The 18,127-nt window shown below is 48.6% G+C and overlaps 1 protein-coding gene across 1 annotated transcript in view; it reads right to left on the reverse strand.

Annotated features, from left to right (window-relative positions):
• Itga11 (integrin subunit alpha 11) overlaps nt 1-18,127 on the reverse strand; it is a 101,543-nt gene that overhangs the window by 70,451 nt on the left and 12,965 nt on the right. The window contains exon 2 of the mRNA XM_075965577.1: nt 10,258-10,369. Coding sequence (XP_075821692.1) covers nt 10,258-10,369 — 112 coding nt within the window. The remainder of the gene's footprint in view (nt 1-10,257; nt 10,370-18,127) is intronic.

Genomic DNA, 18,127 nt, shown 5'->3' on the forward strand with positions numbered 1-18,127 from the left:
ACCTCTCAGGCCACCCTCCCTGTAAGGTGGACCTGGCACGGGGCACAGCAGCCCTGAAGGTCCTACCCATGGTACTGAGTGGCCCATCTGGACCTCCTGGGGCTGCTTCCAGCCCTGGACCACCCCATCCCACCTCTGCCCCTGAACGGTGTTCCATGGAAGGCTTCGGCAATGGTAGTCCTCCTTTCAGGACAAGGAGTTCCCGTTCTGCCTGGCGTCTCTATAGCACAGACGCCATTCCTGATAGGACTCTGGGGAGAGACTAGGGTGTATTCTACTTCAAATAGGGCAGTGGGCAGAGACCAGGGGACGGTCTGCTTTTTCCCTGTCACTGTGATAAACACTCTGACCTAAAGCAACTTGGTGGGCAAAGGGTTTATTTGGCTTTAGCTTCCAGGTCCCAATCCTTTACTGAGGGGAGTTAGGGCAGACACTTAAAACAGGGACTTGAGGTAGGATCCATGGAGGGATACTGCTTACCAGCTCACTTGTCTGCCTTGCTCAGCTGGTTTTCTTCCACGGCCCCTCGAGACAGCATCCCATTGATGTGCCCACAAGCAAATCAGACCTAGGCACTTCTTCAGTTGAGGCTCCCTCCTCCGAGGTGACTCTAGGCTGTGTCAATTTTGTTTAGATTTATTTAATATTTTGATATATGAGGCTACACGAGCTTATGTGCACCATATACATGCATGTGCCATTGGAGGCCAGAGGGTGGCAGATCTCTTGGAACTGGAGTTACAGTTGGTTGTGAGCTGCCTGATGTGTGTGCTGGGAACCTGGTCCTCTGCAAGAATAGGAAGCATTCTTAACCACTGATCCATTTCTACAGCCCTGGCTGTGCCAAGTTGGCCATAAAAACTAAGCAGAAGAGATTAGTGACCTGTGCCAGACATGAGTGTTCCAGACCTCGTCATGCCAAGACCACCATGTGATGCCATGCTCCTGGTGGAGGTGATAGCGAGAATCTACACCTCACCATGGGGAGTATTTGCTTCCTAACTTTGCCGGTGTCTGAGTCCCTCTCCTCCCTTCTCAATCCACCCGTGGACACACAGTCACACGACAATTGAAGCCTCTAGGCACATAGCCCAGTTAAATGGTTGCCATAGCACCCTGACCAGAAGGGAAAGTGAGGAAGAAGACAGGGAGGAGAAGGAGGAGGGGAGGAGAGTGGAAAGAAGATGTTTTGACATCAAAATCCCACCTTTACTATCGCCTCGGATTCCTCTGCCATCCTTCCCTGCCATGTTGGAAACTGATTCCTTCACATGACCCCAGACCCTTCTGGGCATCCCTGTCTCTGCCCCTGTGAGCTGGAATCTGTGTTCTGTGAGCATGCCTGTCTCTTCCTAGCTGGCCTTGGCCCCTGTTCTTCTGAACACAGGTATGCGCCTTTCTTAGTACAGGAGTCCCCAGCCCTGGCTCTCACAAAGCCAGAAGTGAGCTGGGGATAGACAAGACAGCAGAGGACTGGAAGGCTTGGGCTCCATTCAGTGGAACTGCTTCTGTTGTATTCCTTTGGGCCTAGGCAAAACCCTGCCTGTAGAGTTCTGGGCTCCAGGCACATTGTAATATTTACAATGTCCTTTCTTAGAGTCTCAGTTGACTCTCCTGTAAAATGGGGACAAGCTCATTTCACTTTCAGGGAGCCTGCTTCTCTAAACCTGCACTGTGCGTGACTGTTAACCTTGTCTGTCAACCTAATGAGATTCAGAGTCACAATGGAAACAAATCTCTTGATGTGTCTATGAGAATGCTTCCAGAAAGTTTTGCCTGAGGAGGAAAGCCCCACCCTGAATGTGGGTGGTTCCATTCCATGGGCTGGGGGCTCAGACTGAATAAGAAGTATAAGGCGAACTGAGCACCAATGTTTGTCTCTCTCTGTCTACTCCCTGACTGCAGATGGCATGTGACCAGCTCTCTGTCTATTCCCTGACTGGCATGTGACCAGCGCTGCCTCAACACTCTGTCACCAAGCCTTCCGTGCTGTGATGGACTCCCCCTCTGACTGGGAGCCAGAATAAGCCCTTCCTTCCTCGATTGCCCTGCAGGCATTTTGTCTTGACACTGAAGATGAAACTAATACACACACCAGGCAGTTTACCATGGCCCGGTGTCATCAAAGTCCACATAGCCTCACAAGTGTCTCCTGTAACTGACTATTCTGCCTTGCAGAGAGCTGATGTTTCTCCAGCCAGGGGCCGAGCTTCAAGAACGAACCAGGACCTTATGGGGCCCAGCTCCCTTTCTTCCCAGCACCAGGAGGTTTCCTGCTCCAGAGGATGCAGGCAGGGGCTTCTGCAGGCCGTCCCTGGAGCATGGGGACATCAAATGGGCTTAATCACTTCAATGTAAACGCGCTCAAGGCATGTGGATTGAATTTCTCTGAAAATACACAAGGGGCAGAGAACACTCAGTCCCGGAGGAATTTGTTTTCTCTTTCCTTTTTGTGTATCTGTGAGTGTTGTTATTGTTGCTGAGACTGGAGCATGTCAGAAACGGTTCAAGATGCCTACAGCATCCCTTGGATGCTCGGCAGAGTCCACTGAGGGTTCTGAATTGGGCATGGTGGGCAGAAGGTGAAGGACTAAGAATAAAACCCACTAGCTGCCCCACCAGGCCTGTTCCCCCGTCCTCTTACTGATGTCCCACAGGCTTCGGCATGATGGCCAGTGCCCCCCTGTGGGTTCCTGCGGTAGATGGCAGTGGACCAGTCCTTCTCTGGGATACTCTGGGTCTGGGAGTGATACTTTCCCGTCTGGTGGTGCCTTCTTGTTTTATATTCCTGATGTGGTGTAGATGGTGACTCTCTGCTGGAGACTCCTGGGGAGCAATTTGAGTAGGGCAGATCTCCTGGGTCTGACTCAGGAGACGTAGCCTGCAGGTGTGAGCTCTGCCCAGGGCTGGGTGCACAGACGCCCCTCAGCCCTCAGCCACTGCCTTGCTTTCAGGTTTCCCAGCCTCCAGCTGCAAGCCACTCACCTGTCACTTCCTGCTCTGCTGATTATAAAACCCATGTACACGGAGAGTGCTCTTTAACCTTGCCTAACTCTCTCAGAGTGGGGGAGGGTCTGGTCTCTTTTGACATTTGAGTAAATAGAGGTTCAGAAAGGCGGGGTCTTCCAAGGTCTGTCTCCAAGTGACAGAGATCCGTGCTCCAAATCCTCTCTCTTGTCCCTCCTTTGAGGCACCTGCTGGCATCTAGCCACATCAACAGTTGCCACAGAGGCCCTGCAGAATGATCAGTCCGTGAGACTGGCATCAGCCTTTCACCCCCAGGTCAGCACCCACGGCTCCTCTCTGGGACTGAAACTCCCAGAAAGCTGCTGGCGGGAAAAGCGGGGCGAGCGCAAGAAGCCGAGAAGCGATGTGAGGTTTGGAATCGTCATGGGAACACATCTCTGGGCATGTCTAGGAGAGATTATCTAGCTTAGGCAAAACCCACCTTAAATGTGGGTGGCAGCATTCCATAGGCTGCCCCACCAACCTCGCTTTAAAAACAGAAAGAGAGAGAGCTGCAGTCTAGTCAGTCTGCTTCCTGAGTAGATGCGGTGGACCAGCCGCCTCTGCGCCCATGCCTCCCCTGCATGCTGGACTGTGCCTGCAAGCCTCGAGCCAAAAGAAATGCTCTAGTCCTTCTTTAAGTTGCTTTTCTCAGGCGTTTTTTATCACAGTAGGAAGACAAGTAACCAATACGGGGAATAATTAAACGTGATAATGAATAAGGTTCCTGTCACTGGGGATAGGACCCCCTGAAACAGGCAGTGCAGCTCCGGGAGTCCCCAAGGCTGCTCCCTCTCTCTGCTTCTCTCAGTCAATAGTGGCCTTAGTAAGCTCAGGTCTAGGGACTCCAGTGGGTGTGGCCCTGCCCATTCACCTGAGGCATTAGCTCCTTCCCACAAGGCTCTGGGCCATGCTCGGATCAACAAAAGAACCTAAGAATTCAAGATGGTGACCTCCCCAGACCCATCTCCTTTTCAAAGGCCTCCCAGAGACCCTGGCCAAGGCTCCCTGCTTTTAAAATCTGACTGAATTTCTGTCTTGAGCAAGGTGCTGTGCCGTCTCTCAGGTTGCAAGGATGAGACACCGGTGTTTCATGAGAGGTTCCCTTGTTACCCTGGAAGCGATATGTCAGAGGGAAGGCCTAGGGATGGAAAGGGCATTCCAGGACAGGAAAAGACCAGTGAGCCCTCATGGAGAAACGGAGAAAGTGACCCCACAAAGACGGCCATAAACGCTAGCAGGTCCTCTTTTGTCTTGTTTTCTAAAATCTTTGAGTCATGGCCTCCTCAGTGGGTCTGAGACTTACTCCTGGGTGAAACCATGCTTGTAGCATTCCAGGACTACAGAGCCTGTGAGCTTAGTAACAGATGTCTAACAAATATTGGTCAAAATAAGTTCTATCTTGAAAAAGTCCAATCAACCTAATTCTTTTTTGAGACATGTTTTATGTGCCCCAGGCTGGCCTCATTGTGTTCCCAAGGACGAACTTGAACTTCTGATCCTCCTGCTTCCACCTCTTGATATTTAGCTGTGTGCCACTATATACTGTTTATGCAATGCTAGGGTTTGAACCCAGGGCCCTGTGCTTTATCAACTGAGCTACATCCACCCCCTCAACCTACTCTGTGTGTGTGTGTGTGTGTGTGTGTGTGTGTGTGTGTGTGTGATATTGCGAGTGTACAAAGGCATGTGTGGGTGGGTATACATGCATGTGGTGAGTGTGTGTGTTTGTGTGTGCATGTAGAGACCAGAAGTTGATGTCTAGTACTTATCCCTATACCCCTATCAGTTTTCACTTTATCCTATTTTTTTTTGTTTGTTTGTTTCTTGAGACAGGTTTTCTCTGTGTAGCTTTGGTGCCTGTCCTGGAACTCATTCTGTAGACCAGGCTGACCTCAAACTCACAGAGATCTGCCTGCTTCTGCCTCCCGAGTGTTTGGATTAAAGGTATGCGCCACCACAGCCTGGTTCATCTTATCTTTTTGAGACAACTGTCTCCCTGAGCCTGGAGTCACTGACTGGTGACTGGGCAAGACTGACTGACCAATGAGCTCCAGGAATCCCCCTGTCTCCACCTCCCCAGCACTAGGATTACAGGCATTTGCCACCATGCCCAGATTTTTATGTGGATGCAGGGGTCATATCAACCCCCCCCCTTTTTGGTCTTTTATACCTTGTAAAGAATATGCATACTGAGCAGCTGGAGAGATAAGTCAGTGGTTAAGAATGCTTACTGCCCTTCTAGAGGATATGAGTTCGGTCCCTAGCATACATACCAGGTGACTCTCAGCTCCCTGCAAACCCAGCTCCAAGGGGATCCAACACTCTGCCTATCATGGACACACACACACATGTACCATTAAAATGATAAAGATAAATTAAAAAAAAGAATGCACACACTGGGGCTAGGATTATAACTCAGTTGTGTAGTGTTTGCTTAGAATCATGAATCCTTAGCTTTACAGAAATAAATCTCGAGGAAAAGAATATGGGTGGCCTGCATCCTATGTAGCCAGTGGAGAGAAGCTTACGTCTCCGACTTTGAGCACCTAATGAATGCCAGTCATTCTGCCCCTGACTCCACAAAGAATTATGACCCTGCTTGAGAGAAAAAAAAATGCTATGAAAAGGAAATACAGACTTCTGTGGGGACAGCTAATCTAGGGAAAGGAAGGTCACAGACGGCTTCTCTGGGGAAATGAAGATTGCACAGAACAGCGTGAAGGAGGCTTTTGATTTCAGCTGTGAACTACTAGGAACATGGACAAACACATATGGAAACAGCATATAATTATGTGAAGATAACGAAGAGCCACAGAATGGTAGTTAAACGAGGAAGGAGATAGGAATACTGACAGTTTAAAGGCCTTGTGGAATTTATAGCTATGCAGAGGCAAAAACCTATGACAAAAATGGCACAAGGGACAAGATAGATGGCTGGAATCAATATTATTTAGGCAATGGTAAAAGCATTAATTTAAGATAGATCTTGGACCAGCAAGATGGCTCAGTAGGTAAAGGTGCTTGCTGCTAAGTCTGATGTCCCAAGTTCCATCCCTGAAACTTACATGGCAGAAGGAGAGAACTGACTCCCAATTAAAATCATATCTAGTTATATAATTATGATATAAAATGTTAAGATATAACATAAGGTATACCAGATGCCTTAGGTGACCTCTGACCTTCATATGCATGCCTTAGTGCCTCCTCCCAAATAAGTAAATAAATGTAATTTAAAAAATAGACCATAGTCTATTTTAAAATCAAGAATGCACATTTTAGTCTTTAGCTTGAACCACGAAAGTAAACAAAAGAAGGTATGTGTAAGCTAGGGGAGTAGCTCAGTGGTGGAGTGGCTTCCCAGCACACGTGACACCCTAGACCAGGTCTCCAGAGCTAGAAACAACAGGACAATGTATAACAGAAACAATAAAAAGCAGAAAAGAAAAAGAAGGCCATGAGACAAACAGGCATATTAATAATTTGAAGAGACTATGTTATTAACTCAACTATGTTGTCATAGTTAAGGTCCAATTCAAAGGCAAAGCTCATCAGGATTATCCAAATAAAAGGCAAGGCTTATCAGAATGGATTAAAAACTCAGGTGTCATTTAGAGGCGAAATGATTTAAATATGAGGACATGGGGCTGAAGACATGGCTCAGTAGTTAAGAGCATGTGCTGATCTTGCAGAGGACCTGAGTTCAGTTCCCAGAATCCACTGGATGCCTCACAGCTGTCTGTAACTCCAGTTGCAGGGGACCTAATGCCCTCTCCTGACTTCTGCAGGAAATTGTGCTCATGTGTATATACCTACACAGACATAATTAAAAATAAAAAACAACTCTTCAAAAAAAAAAAAGGTAAGGCTAAAGAATGGCTGAAAGCAAGGAGAAAGAACACACAGGAATTTACTAAAAGATAGCTATTGTGCCAGACAATTATATGTGCAATTATATATGTATATATGCAATATAATCACAATATAAAATATTAAGATATAACATATGATACATTAGGTACCATAGTCATCTTTAACTGTCGATTTGGCACAGTCTAGGATCCCCTGAGAAGGAAGTCTCCACAGAAGGATTGATAGATCACACTGACTGGCCAGTAGGCATATCTTGTTATCCCATGGTTTCTGCTGTACTTGCTTGACCATAACAGAAGTGATACTGGTTGGAGGTGATGCTGTGTGGAATAAAAAGCCATCCTACCTTCTGGTTCCTGTCCTGACTTTCCTTGACATGGAAGCATAGTCAATACACTCCTGTCCAGGTTGCTTTTGGTTAGAGTGTTTTATCATGGCAACAGAGTGGAAACAGTATCCTAGGCTGTAATGCTAAATTGGTCCACCTAATAGCAATTTATATACCTAATCAACAATTTCAAGATATATAAAGTAAAGCTGACAGAACTAAATGGTAATTCCCAATAATCTCTGGAGACTTTAATAAACACATCTCAGGAACTGATAGAATAAGCAGACCAAAAGACTCCCCCACCACCCCAAAACCCACCAGACTAAAAACAGTGAAGTTGTAGACATTTGAACACCACAGCCATGCTAATATAACTGACATGCAGAAAAAGATCCAGAAAAAACATAACAGACTGATTGAGTGACATGAGAATTTACTAAAATAGACAATATCTGGATTTATACAAGGTGAGGCTAGAGAGGTGGTTCAACAGTTAAGAGCACTGGCTGTTCTCCCAGAGGACCTGGGTTCAATTCCCAACACACACAAGGCAGTTCATAGTTATCTATAACTCCAGTTCCGGGGCATCTGGCACCTTCACACAGGCATGCATGCAGATAGAACACCAATGCAATGAAATAAAATAAACAAATCTTAAAAACAAACCCCCAATTCAATTCTTATAAAACTCCAATAAGTTGATACACCTATAGCAGGGCACATTGTGACAAAGGATGACAGCATTAACTGCCATTGAGAAGCATAAAAATGAGGACATATCATAGAACTTAAAGACTCTGAAAATAGAAACAGGAGGGCAATGGTTGATATTCTGTTAGTAAAACTTGAATGAAAAGGAGGGATTTCTGGAGAAATGCTATCAATACTACCACAAGCAACTGGAAAGCTGCATGGCCCATTATCTTCAGGAAGTTGGATCTCAGCTGAAAGTCTGACCATAGCAACGTGCAGAGAGTGAGACTTCGGAGCACTCAGTCCTGAATGGGATGTCCTCATCAAGCTCTTCTCCCAAGCTGGGGTGCCCCCCTCCCACAGAGGTTCACGCCACACAGAGTCAGAAAGGGGGAAGAAGCAGATTCAAAGTCCCATCTCTAACTAAGGAGTTATTTACACTTGATACTGGTCAGGAAAGGGAAAATGGGTTTTCTCCAATGGAGTATCTCTGGTTTATTAGCCATACTCCAGGGTAGGCTCCATGCCCAGGAGCAGCTGGCCAATACAAAACAAATTTTGTGGGTTTTGTGTGTGTGCCTTGGCATTTTTTGTCTTATTGGCTTTTTGTTTATTTTGATTTTTTTGAGAGGTGTGTGTGTATGAGAGGAGAGAGGGAGAGAGAGAATGAAAGTTGGGTGGGTAGGAAGGTGGAGAGGGTCTGGGAGGAGTTGGGGGAGGGGAAATATCACTAAAATACATTATATGATTTTTTTTTCAGAAAGTCTATCCACAAATAAACCCCAAATGTCCCCCGAGAGGACTCCTGAGAGTCTGAGGAGCAGAACTGAGGATAGCTTTCAGCATATTTCTGGAGCCTGAATAACGGAGATGCCATGTAATATATGCTAGTCAATATAGACAAGAAAGTAAACAAGACGAGCTACTTCATGAGCAAAACAGAAACAAACTTCCTAAACATAGAGCTGGAAAGTCTTGTAGTGAGCAAATTAAGTGTTAGCCCAACAGTGCAAGGTTGAATTCAAATTACAAAAAAAAGAGAAAAATAGAAAGAAAGAAAGAAAGAAAGAAAGAAAGAAAGAAAGAAAGAAAGAAGGAAGGAAGGAAGGAAGGAAGGAAGGAAGGAAGGAAAAGACAAGGGCCAAAACAAGAAATCCCAAGTTAAACAACCTCAATCCATCACAATACTCAATATAATTCAATCAGTCACAATACTAATACACACACACACATACACGACAAAAGACTTGACCAGAAACTTCATTAAGTACAATGTCAGAATGTCCACCCACTTTATGAACAGTTGTTCAATACCGTTAGTAAACAGAGAAAAGCAAACCCAGTCTCCAATGAACCAGCACTATTTGCAGCCGGAATGCCTAAAATTAAAGGATGTTGTCCCCTGGTAGTGAGGATGTGGGATGACTGGGACTCTCTTACTTCACTAGAGAGATTAAATAGCAAAGCATTTTGGGAAAAAATGCAATGCTTGGCAGATCCTCCTCACGCCAATCATGTACCTGCCCTACTCAGGCAGAGGTTCCACTGAACAGAGCGGGGGTGGGGGGGCAGAGCAGGGTGGGAGGGCAGAGCACCTGTGGCCAGCATTCGCTGGGGAGGCTCTGAGAATGTGGAAAAGTGCTAAGCCCTTGTCTACCTGCTGAAAACCTGCCAGGGAGAAAAGCCCAGTTGAACTGTGCAGGTATGTGGGAATGTCTTTGGGGGAGATGGGAATGTCCTAACCCTGACTTGTGGGGATGGTCATGAAACCTAGCAAACTTACTAAAATCACCATTGATTTATACACTTGGCATGATTAGATCAAATGATGGAAGAAGCTGTTTCATAGTAAAGTTATCTAAAACTTAGAGGTTGAAGCTTCCCTCTTCATTGCCCCACCTGGTGGTCCTGGGCTATTGCTGGCTTTCTCTCCATTCCCACTCACAGCCTCATTGTGCCCCCACCGCGACTACCTCTGCCCCTCATGAGCAATCTTACACCCACCCCCAGACACCCCAGCCACTCTCAGGTACGGTTTCACAGCTGAGACACCGAGTTCTGAGAATGTATTACCAGTGAGTGGCTCCTTGTCCTGTTCCCTTTGGCCATTGAACCTGGAAAAGGGGTTTGGCCTCCCCTCATTTCACATATGAGACAAGGAAGAGCCCATGACATTGGATGTTCAAGGTCTCAGAGGCAGAGCCTACCAGATTTTGACCTGCTGGGATGGAGAGTCAATTCCCAGGAATCAGGAAGCCCGGGAGAACCAGTCTGGGCAGCTGGCAGGCCAGAGGTAGGAAGGAGGGCGCAGAATATGAACAGCCCTGGTTAGGGGGGTCTCAGGGCCCACTCACCACTTCTTGCCACTGATGTCATGCTGCTGGACTGTGTAGCCAAAGAAGGCAGAACTGGGACCAGCGATGACCCGGGGATTCCTGGTATCCATGTTAAAGGTGTCTGTGAATCCTGAATGAGAGCAGAAAAGAGAAACGGTGAGACTGGGGAGGGCAGGCTGCCTGGGGCTGTGTCTGGGCCTTCTGGCTGCTCTTCTGCCTCAGAGAGGCTGGACTGTGAGGCGGGCAGGTGGGTGACCTTGTCTTTGAGAAGCCCCTGTGTGAGATGATTGGGAGGATCCACAGTCTGATGGTATAGGAGTGGCCTCAAGGTAGGAGGCAAAGATCCTACTTTGGGAAGATATAGTTTGAACAGAGGACCGTCTCTCTTTCAGTACAGGTGCCCCAGTGCCTGGAGTCAAGGTCTTGTTTATGCACAGTGGTGGACCAGTAGAGATCAGGGTGCTAGCAACAGCTATTACTTTTACACCGAGCACCTAGATCTCACATCAGCCTTGTGAGACGGAAGTCTTGCACTTCTGTGAGGTTAATCTGGGAATTCGCTCAGCAGGTGAGCTGGAAAGGAGATTAAAGAGTTTAGGGAGCTGGGGCAGGATCACCCTCTTTAGAATTCAGATGGAGGGCTCAGAAATGAGAAGGCTCTTTGCACAGATGAGGGGTCTCTCTCTTGACTTCAGGTCAGAGCACAGTGTCTGTCATGGAGTTCAGTCTAGAACTGGCCGGACCTCCATCTTACCCTTACCCAGTCTCCCAGGGGAAGAGAGTAATAAAGCCTGGTCATAGAAAAGAGACATTCAAGTTCTCAGAATCCAGTTACTGCATGCATCAACCCAAACTAACCAGAGGGTGGATTTCCGAAAGGAGAGGAGCCTGTCCCTCTGACCTTGGCTCTCACCAATCTCTGGTTTTTCTGAAATCTGTAGCTTTCTTTCTCTGGTGATGATGTGGGGGTGGGTATAACCCTCCTCAGGGATTATTGATCTCAGATACAAACAAAACAAGAAGTTGTTTTTGATGAGAATTATCAGGCTGACTGCAGAGATGCCAGGAGGCTGGCTGGGCCATGTGCCACTCTTCTGCCCCAAGCTGGTGACAGAGGGGAATTCACAGTTCCTTGCCGGCTCTCACTCTGTGGCTGATGGCAGCCCTGCCCTGTCTTGGGTTCTTACTTGGCTTTGAAAATGACCAGTTGGTCCCAAGAGATCAGAGTCGCAGCCTTGAACATCAGTGGGAGATCAGTACTCAAACTCAGCTGGTGACGGCTCACGAGGAACCAAGGCTTCCCATCAGGACTGAGGGACGTGGCCTAATGTGACCTTGGCTACTGTCAACTCAGTGCTTCCTGACAGCTTATGGCATGCGTGTTGAGTGTTCACACTGTGAGGGACACTCAACTGTTCTCACAACACCCACCACCCCCCCCCCTTTCCCAAAAAGCTTCCTAGAGATCTTAGGAGAGAGCAACCAAAATCTCCTAAATCTCCTATGAGAGCCAAGGGATTGGCTCAGTTGGTAAAATGCTTGCTTCACAAGGCTCAGCAGCAGAGGCTGATGCTGACAAGAAGGGCAAGGAGCAGTCCCCACTCCTCGTGGCGGATCTAAACCACTTCTGCAGAATGCAGGATTCTTGGAAAGCACTCTCTGGGCCCTTCTTATGGGTTTAAGACCCTTGTTACAAGTGAGCTAAGTAGGCACAGAGAGGGTGAGATTTCCCCAAAGTTGCCAGCCTTTCTTCATGCCCCTTTTAATTTTGTATGTATGTAAATATGTATGCATGTATGTATGTCAGTGCATGCATATATTTAGGTATGAGTGCCTGTGGGGGTCATGTGTTGTTTCTCAGTTGACTTTACCTTTGGTTTGAGGGAGAGTCTCTCACTGACTCGAAGCTTCACCAGGGAGGCTAGGGCAGCTAGCCAGTGAGCTCCGTGTACCAGCCTGTACATCTCACTATTTCTGGGATTACAAACACATACCATCACACCTGGCTTCTTACATGGCTTCTGGGGATTCAAACTCAGGTCCTCACGCTTGTGAGGCAAATGCTGAACTAACTCTCCTACTTAATCTCTGCCACTTCTTCAGTGTGACTTTCTCTACAGATCTTCACTTTAGAAAAATGTCTGCTTGGTGTCTATTCTGGGGGGTAGGAGTGCTTGCCTGGATAAGACACAAAGTCGTCAGGGTTCTCAGTCATGCTGAGTGGGCCAACAGACTTGTTTGTAAGTCAGTGGAGTCTGAAGCGATGCCAGGGGAAGTGAGGGTAGGGTGGGGCAACCTGAGTTCTAATCTTGGCGTTGTCATCATTTGGCTGTGTGTCCGTGGAGAATATGTCTGCTGTTCTGGGACCCAGGTTGCATGGCATGAGAGGCTTCAGTACCACCTCATAGGCACTCACGCACACATGTGAGAGGCTTCAATCCTACATCGTAGGTACTCATCCACACACGTGAGTGGTTCTCTGGGGGCACGCACGCACGCACGCGCACACACACACACACACACACACACACACACACACACACAGCTGACTTCCAGTTGTCAGCACACAAGCATCTGCATTGAATCTCTGCAAACAACTGGGACTTGGAGACCAGGCGGCAGAAAGAATGCGAACTCATCTGAGTGTTGGCCAAACACATCTGGGAGGGGAAATCTCCAGGCAAGAGTGATAATATTTTACATTCCCAAGCCAAGGGGAGAAATTAGGAAAACCATCAGCTCATATTCTGCATTATTCCGGCTTGGCGCTCCTTCTGCTTGTTTGCACCGTAGAGACTTGGCAACAGGCTGGAGGAGCTTCTGGACACATCAGACATCAGAAAGATGGAGGCTTTGGTGGCTGACCAGGGAACGTGGTCATCCTTCTGTGTAAAACCTAGCTTCACCCCCAGACTTGGGTGGTACCACTAAAACCTCAGTGAGTTCTGGAGCAAGAGAACAGGCATGGCACCCCTGTGAACTCATTGCCAGCTGGAAAGAATCTAGAATCACCTTGGAGACAAATCTCTGGATATAAGGAATTGTCATAGTTATGAGACTTGAGGTAGGAAGATCCACTCTAAACGTGGAACGTCATGTGACCAGCTAGGGGAAGCTGCCACCGTGACGGGACTCCAAGCTCCTGCCTCCATGATGGGACTGTACCCTCACACTGTGAGCTAAGATAAACCCTCCCTTTCTCAAGCTGCTTTTCTTGAGTATTTTGTTGCAGCAACAAGTCACTATTTCACGGTCCCCACCAGAACGCTCAGCACTTTAAAGCTGCCCACTATGAGCCCTCGAGACACGGCTGTGTGGTGCTGGAGTGGCTAAGGAATCGCTTCTCTGGCATCTCCTTGGGATGCGATCACCTAGAGAGGGTAGGGTGGGACACAGGGATGACTGGAGAGCAAGTGCCAAGGTCAAAGGCTCAGGGGTGGACTGTGAAACAGCTCATTACAGGGCAGCAAGAAGAGTGTGTGGGGGTACAGGATGGGTTTTTCTTAAGAGCTGACGCTATGGTAAGACTCAGGCTGGTTGTTAGGATACCTGGTCTCTTCCCTGCTTCCGCTGCTCACTGGCTGTGTGGTCTTGAACAAGGTCTGGGCGCCAGAACCCGTCAGGCTAGCCATCACCAGTCCCGATGTCCTGAGTGTGTGTGCTCCTGTCACCAGTTCCTAGCTCCTCATCAGAGATCAGGAGCCTTCAGACCAGCCCTGGGAGCACTCCGTGGACTGGCTTTCCCCCAGAAGTCTCCAGGGGTGTTCCTTTCCTCCCTGCTAGCACAAATGTCCCCCAGCTTTAGGGTTCCTGTGAAGGTGAACTGCACCCCCACCTCTCTGAGGACTCAGCACCTAGCTTGGCCTGCCTGCTGATAGTCAGGGGGTGCAATGGAGTCAGATAGGGAGGGTGACGGCTTTGCAGCAGCAGACCCGGTTTTACCACAGGCCTTCTGCTCTATAGAGTAAACTCGCCTACACTTAGGTCTTCTCAGGAGAGAGACTTAAGCTCTTGCTTAGGCTGGTTACCATGCTCTACTAGGAAGTGGGCTGCGTGCGCATGTGTGAGCACAGTCAAGGGATTGGAACAAGATGGGGGCATGCTACACAGAGGAAGAAATGGCTTCTTCCATTAACTTCTGGGAAAGGGGTGGGTCTTAAGGGAGGCCGGTGTCTGGGTGGATGTTGGGGGTGGTCAGAGTAGAGAGGAAGAGGGGGTTAAGCCTGCAGGGGGTGGGGGCAGGCTTCCTTGGAAAGGCGGTGCCTCTCTACACCTTGTGTGAGCGCACCCCTGGCTCTAGAGAAGTCTCACAGGGACATTATCTCATTTGGGGAACAGCAGGTCCCCCAGGCCACACCCTCTGCTGCCTCTGGCAGCCAGCTGCTCTGAGCAAGCCAGAAGGCAGGAAGAGCAAAGCCTGGTCCCTGGAAGGCTGAGGCCTCGGTGGCATCTCCCCTGGCTTTCTATGGACCTGTCTCTGTATGTGATCCAATGTGGTAAAGACACGCCAGGTGTCTGAACATTCCCTCATGGGGATAATGAGAGGGCTGGGCATCCTGGCTCCAGAGGAGAGGGCCCGCTTTGAGAGTCCAGAAGACTCTGACAGGCTCCGGAAGGAGTGAAGAGCTAGCACACCTTGAGGGCCTCACCTGGCCCATTCACTTCAGGAAGTTTCTGAGAAGGGTCACAAGAGGTTCCTTTCCTGTCGTCCCCCCAAGCCCAGTGACTCCAGCCTTCTGCCAATGAGACCTCCCACCTTGAGCCAGGTCTGCTGTGGCTAGCCTATCTCTCTCCTTCCTCAGTTTCCCATCTGAGCAGAGGTTCAATTCCAGTCTGCGTGTGCTAGCTCAGCTGCTTGCTATAGTTAGTATGAGCTCCATCAGCTTTCCAGAGCGCTTACAGAGCTTCATGGGCGGGGGGCGGGGGGGCTTCCTGAATGGGAACCAGCCAGGTGGGAGCTGGGCAGCCCGTGTGGTATCCGTGTGGTACTGAGGTACCTTCACCTGGACCATGGAGGACAGGCATTTGCAGCCCAGGTGGCCCAGCCCCTGAAGTAGAGGTGCAGGGAGAAGCACCCAGAGAGGCAATAGAGAGGAAGGAGGAAGCGCCAGGAAGAATCATGGTGGCCCTTTCCATTTGGGGCAAATCAGGAGTCTGCCAAAGTGCTAGTTAAGCAGATGTCAAACCCATAGAGAACAGGCCTGGAAACTGAACACAGCACACAGCACACTGGAGTTGGCTGTAATTATCATAGTTTTCCCTCCCAGCCCCAGAGAACTGCCCTATGCCTGCAGAGAACGCACGCATGACTTCCTTCAGGAGTAAGAGCCATAGCGGGATGAAGGCCAGTACATCTTCCTCTCTTAATGTCATTTCTCCTCTTCCCTAGGTAGGGAAATTGATCCCAACAGAACTCCATCTCCAAGCCTTCAAGAGCATCTTGGTAACTCCAGGCTATTCTCCCACAGTCTGAGTGGTTTAAAACAAAACAAAGCGTCCGATTGGATCTAGAACTTTCTTGTTCAAAACCTCCTGGAGCTCCCACCCTACTGACCACACACACACACACACACACACACACCACTGCATCCCTCCTGAATCATAATCTTTATCACTTACTGCCCTCCAGGCAGAGTCCTTCCTTAGGATGCTCACACTCCATCTCCTTCCACCTTCTCTGAGAGCTCTCTCTGTCTCTGTCTCTGTCTTTCTCCGTGTGGTACATGTATGTGCTTGAGTGTGTATAAAGGCTAGGGGACAGCCTTAGTGTCCTTCCTCAGGATGTTGTACACTTCATTTTCTGAGACAGGGTCTCACTAACTTAGAGCTCACCAAGTAGGCTTGGCCACTGGCAGGCGAGCCCTGGGAATCCACTTGCCACTGACTCTCCAGAACTGGGGTTACACGTGTGTACTCCCACCACTGATTTTTTCACATGGGTTGTAGAAATCAAACTGAAGCCTTCATAGTCATGAGGTAACATTTCACTAACTGAGCTCCTCTCCCCCCTCCCCCACCCAAACAAGCACTTCACTAACTGAGCCATGCTCCTAGCAAGCTCTTCATTAACTGAGCCATGCTCCTAGCAAGCCCTTCACTAACTGAGCCATGCTCCTAGCAAGCTCTTCACTAACTGAGCCTTGCTCCTTGCAAGCACTTCACTAACTGAGCCACCCCAAGTCCTTGTCTATAAGATATTTACTCAGCTGGTGGCTCCTTCTCAGTGTTGTGGTTAAATGGCAAGTCTCTGAGATTGTTTGACCATCTTATGAAGAACCCATTTTCCTCCCTCACGGAATCTTCTTTACTTCCTTCATAGTCAAAACTAATTGCAGGTGGTTTAAGTCACACAAGGGGAATGGACCAGTATGCACCAGAGCCTTCTCACACAAGAGTTGACAGTATTCAAATTCAAAATGATCAGGGTGGGAAGATTTACACCAGGTAATTGGCAGAATAAGGATCCTCTCCACTCCAGGGCTGGGGAGATGGCTCAATCTGTAGAGCATTTGTGTCATAAGCATGAGTACCTGAGTTCAGACCCACAAAACTCATGTAAAAGGCCAGGTACATGCTGCTCGCCTGCTGTTATGCAAGGCAGAGGCAGGAGGATCCCTGCAAGCTTGTAGGACAGCTAGCTGGGTTCCAGACAACAAGAGACGCTGTCTCAAACAAGGTGGAGGGTGCCTGAGAGTGACATTCAAGGTTGTCCTCCACATGACTCCACACCTGTGCCATGCATGTATACACACCCCATGGACTCCCACATCACACACACACACACACACACGGATCTCTCCACTTCATCCCTAGAGACAAATCCATTGATAGACATTTCACAGCACAGCACTGGGAGGGATTTTGTCTTCTCTTCCATATCCTTACCACCTAGGACAATGCTTAACACACCACAGGTGACCATGGTGCATTCGTGGAAGACAGAAAGAAAGAACCCAAGTGTGAGACACTAGCCTGCAATAGAGGTTAAAGGGACTATGAGAGCCATAGGTTCAGGGAATAGAGAGGCTTAGTGTGGTGAATATGGCCCCAGAAGTCTTAGCTCCAACCCCAGTGGGGCTTCTAGCTTGTATTGCAACTGTGGACCAATCTCTTTTTCTTCCAGGCTCTCAGTTCCTTTTCTGGAAAAGGTATATGCTGGACTAGGTACCCAATCTCTCAGTCCTAGCGTAGGGTTTAAATAAATCCACGTATGTTTACTTCTTCCCTTCACTTCTGGGTTCACCGTACAGCCCTGATGCCCGGATGAAAGTGGTACAGTATCTAGCCTCAACAGCTGCCCTGTGTCCCCATCTTCCCTGACATACTAGCCAGCTCAAAGAGCTTGGTTTGGTTTCCAGGGCCCGGGCTTGGGTCTCATTTGCCTCGGGTGTGTAAATAAAGGTTTGTGTGCATCCAAGATTAGCCTCAGTCAGGGAAGTGGGCAAAGCCAGGCAAACAGCAGGGCAAAGCTAGCGATGTGCAATTTGTGGCAGGGCTTTCCCTGAGACAGGAGGAAGGAGGCTAATGAGGGCCCAGAGAATGGCCGGGCCACCCTGTTTCGGTTCTTTGAACGTCAACTAAAAAAAGAACCTGTGGGGCCCTTCCCTTTCAAGCCAGCAGGCTTGCCCAGCAGTGGATGCCCACACCCATCTAGAAGGTTCTCAGGCTTCACAGGACTTGACATAGATCCACTAGATGCCACTGGCTTGACTTGCTGGGGAAGAATGGGACACTGTGGGGAGGAGAAGGTTTGGCTCCCTGAAGCTCACGTGGAAGTCCTTCTGGGTTTGGTTATAGGTCAGGGTTTTTGTTTGTTTGTTTGTTTTTGTTTTTCTCTGTATAACAACCCTGGATGTCCTGGAACTTGCTTTGTAGATCAGGCTGGTCT

Source organism: Microtus pennsylvanicus, chromosome 3, assembly GCF_037038515.1.
Source record: "Microtus pennsylvanicus isolate mMicPen1 chromosome 3, mMicPen1.hap1, whole genome shotgun sequence".
In the NCBI taxonomy this organism is placed as follows: Eukaryota; Metazoa; Chordata; class Mammalia; order Rodentia; family Cricetidae; genus Microtus; species Microtus pennsylvanicus.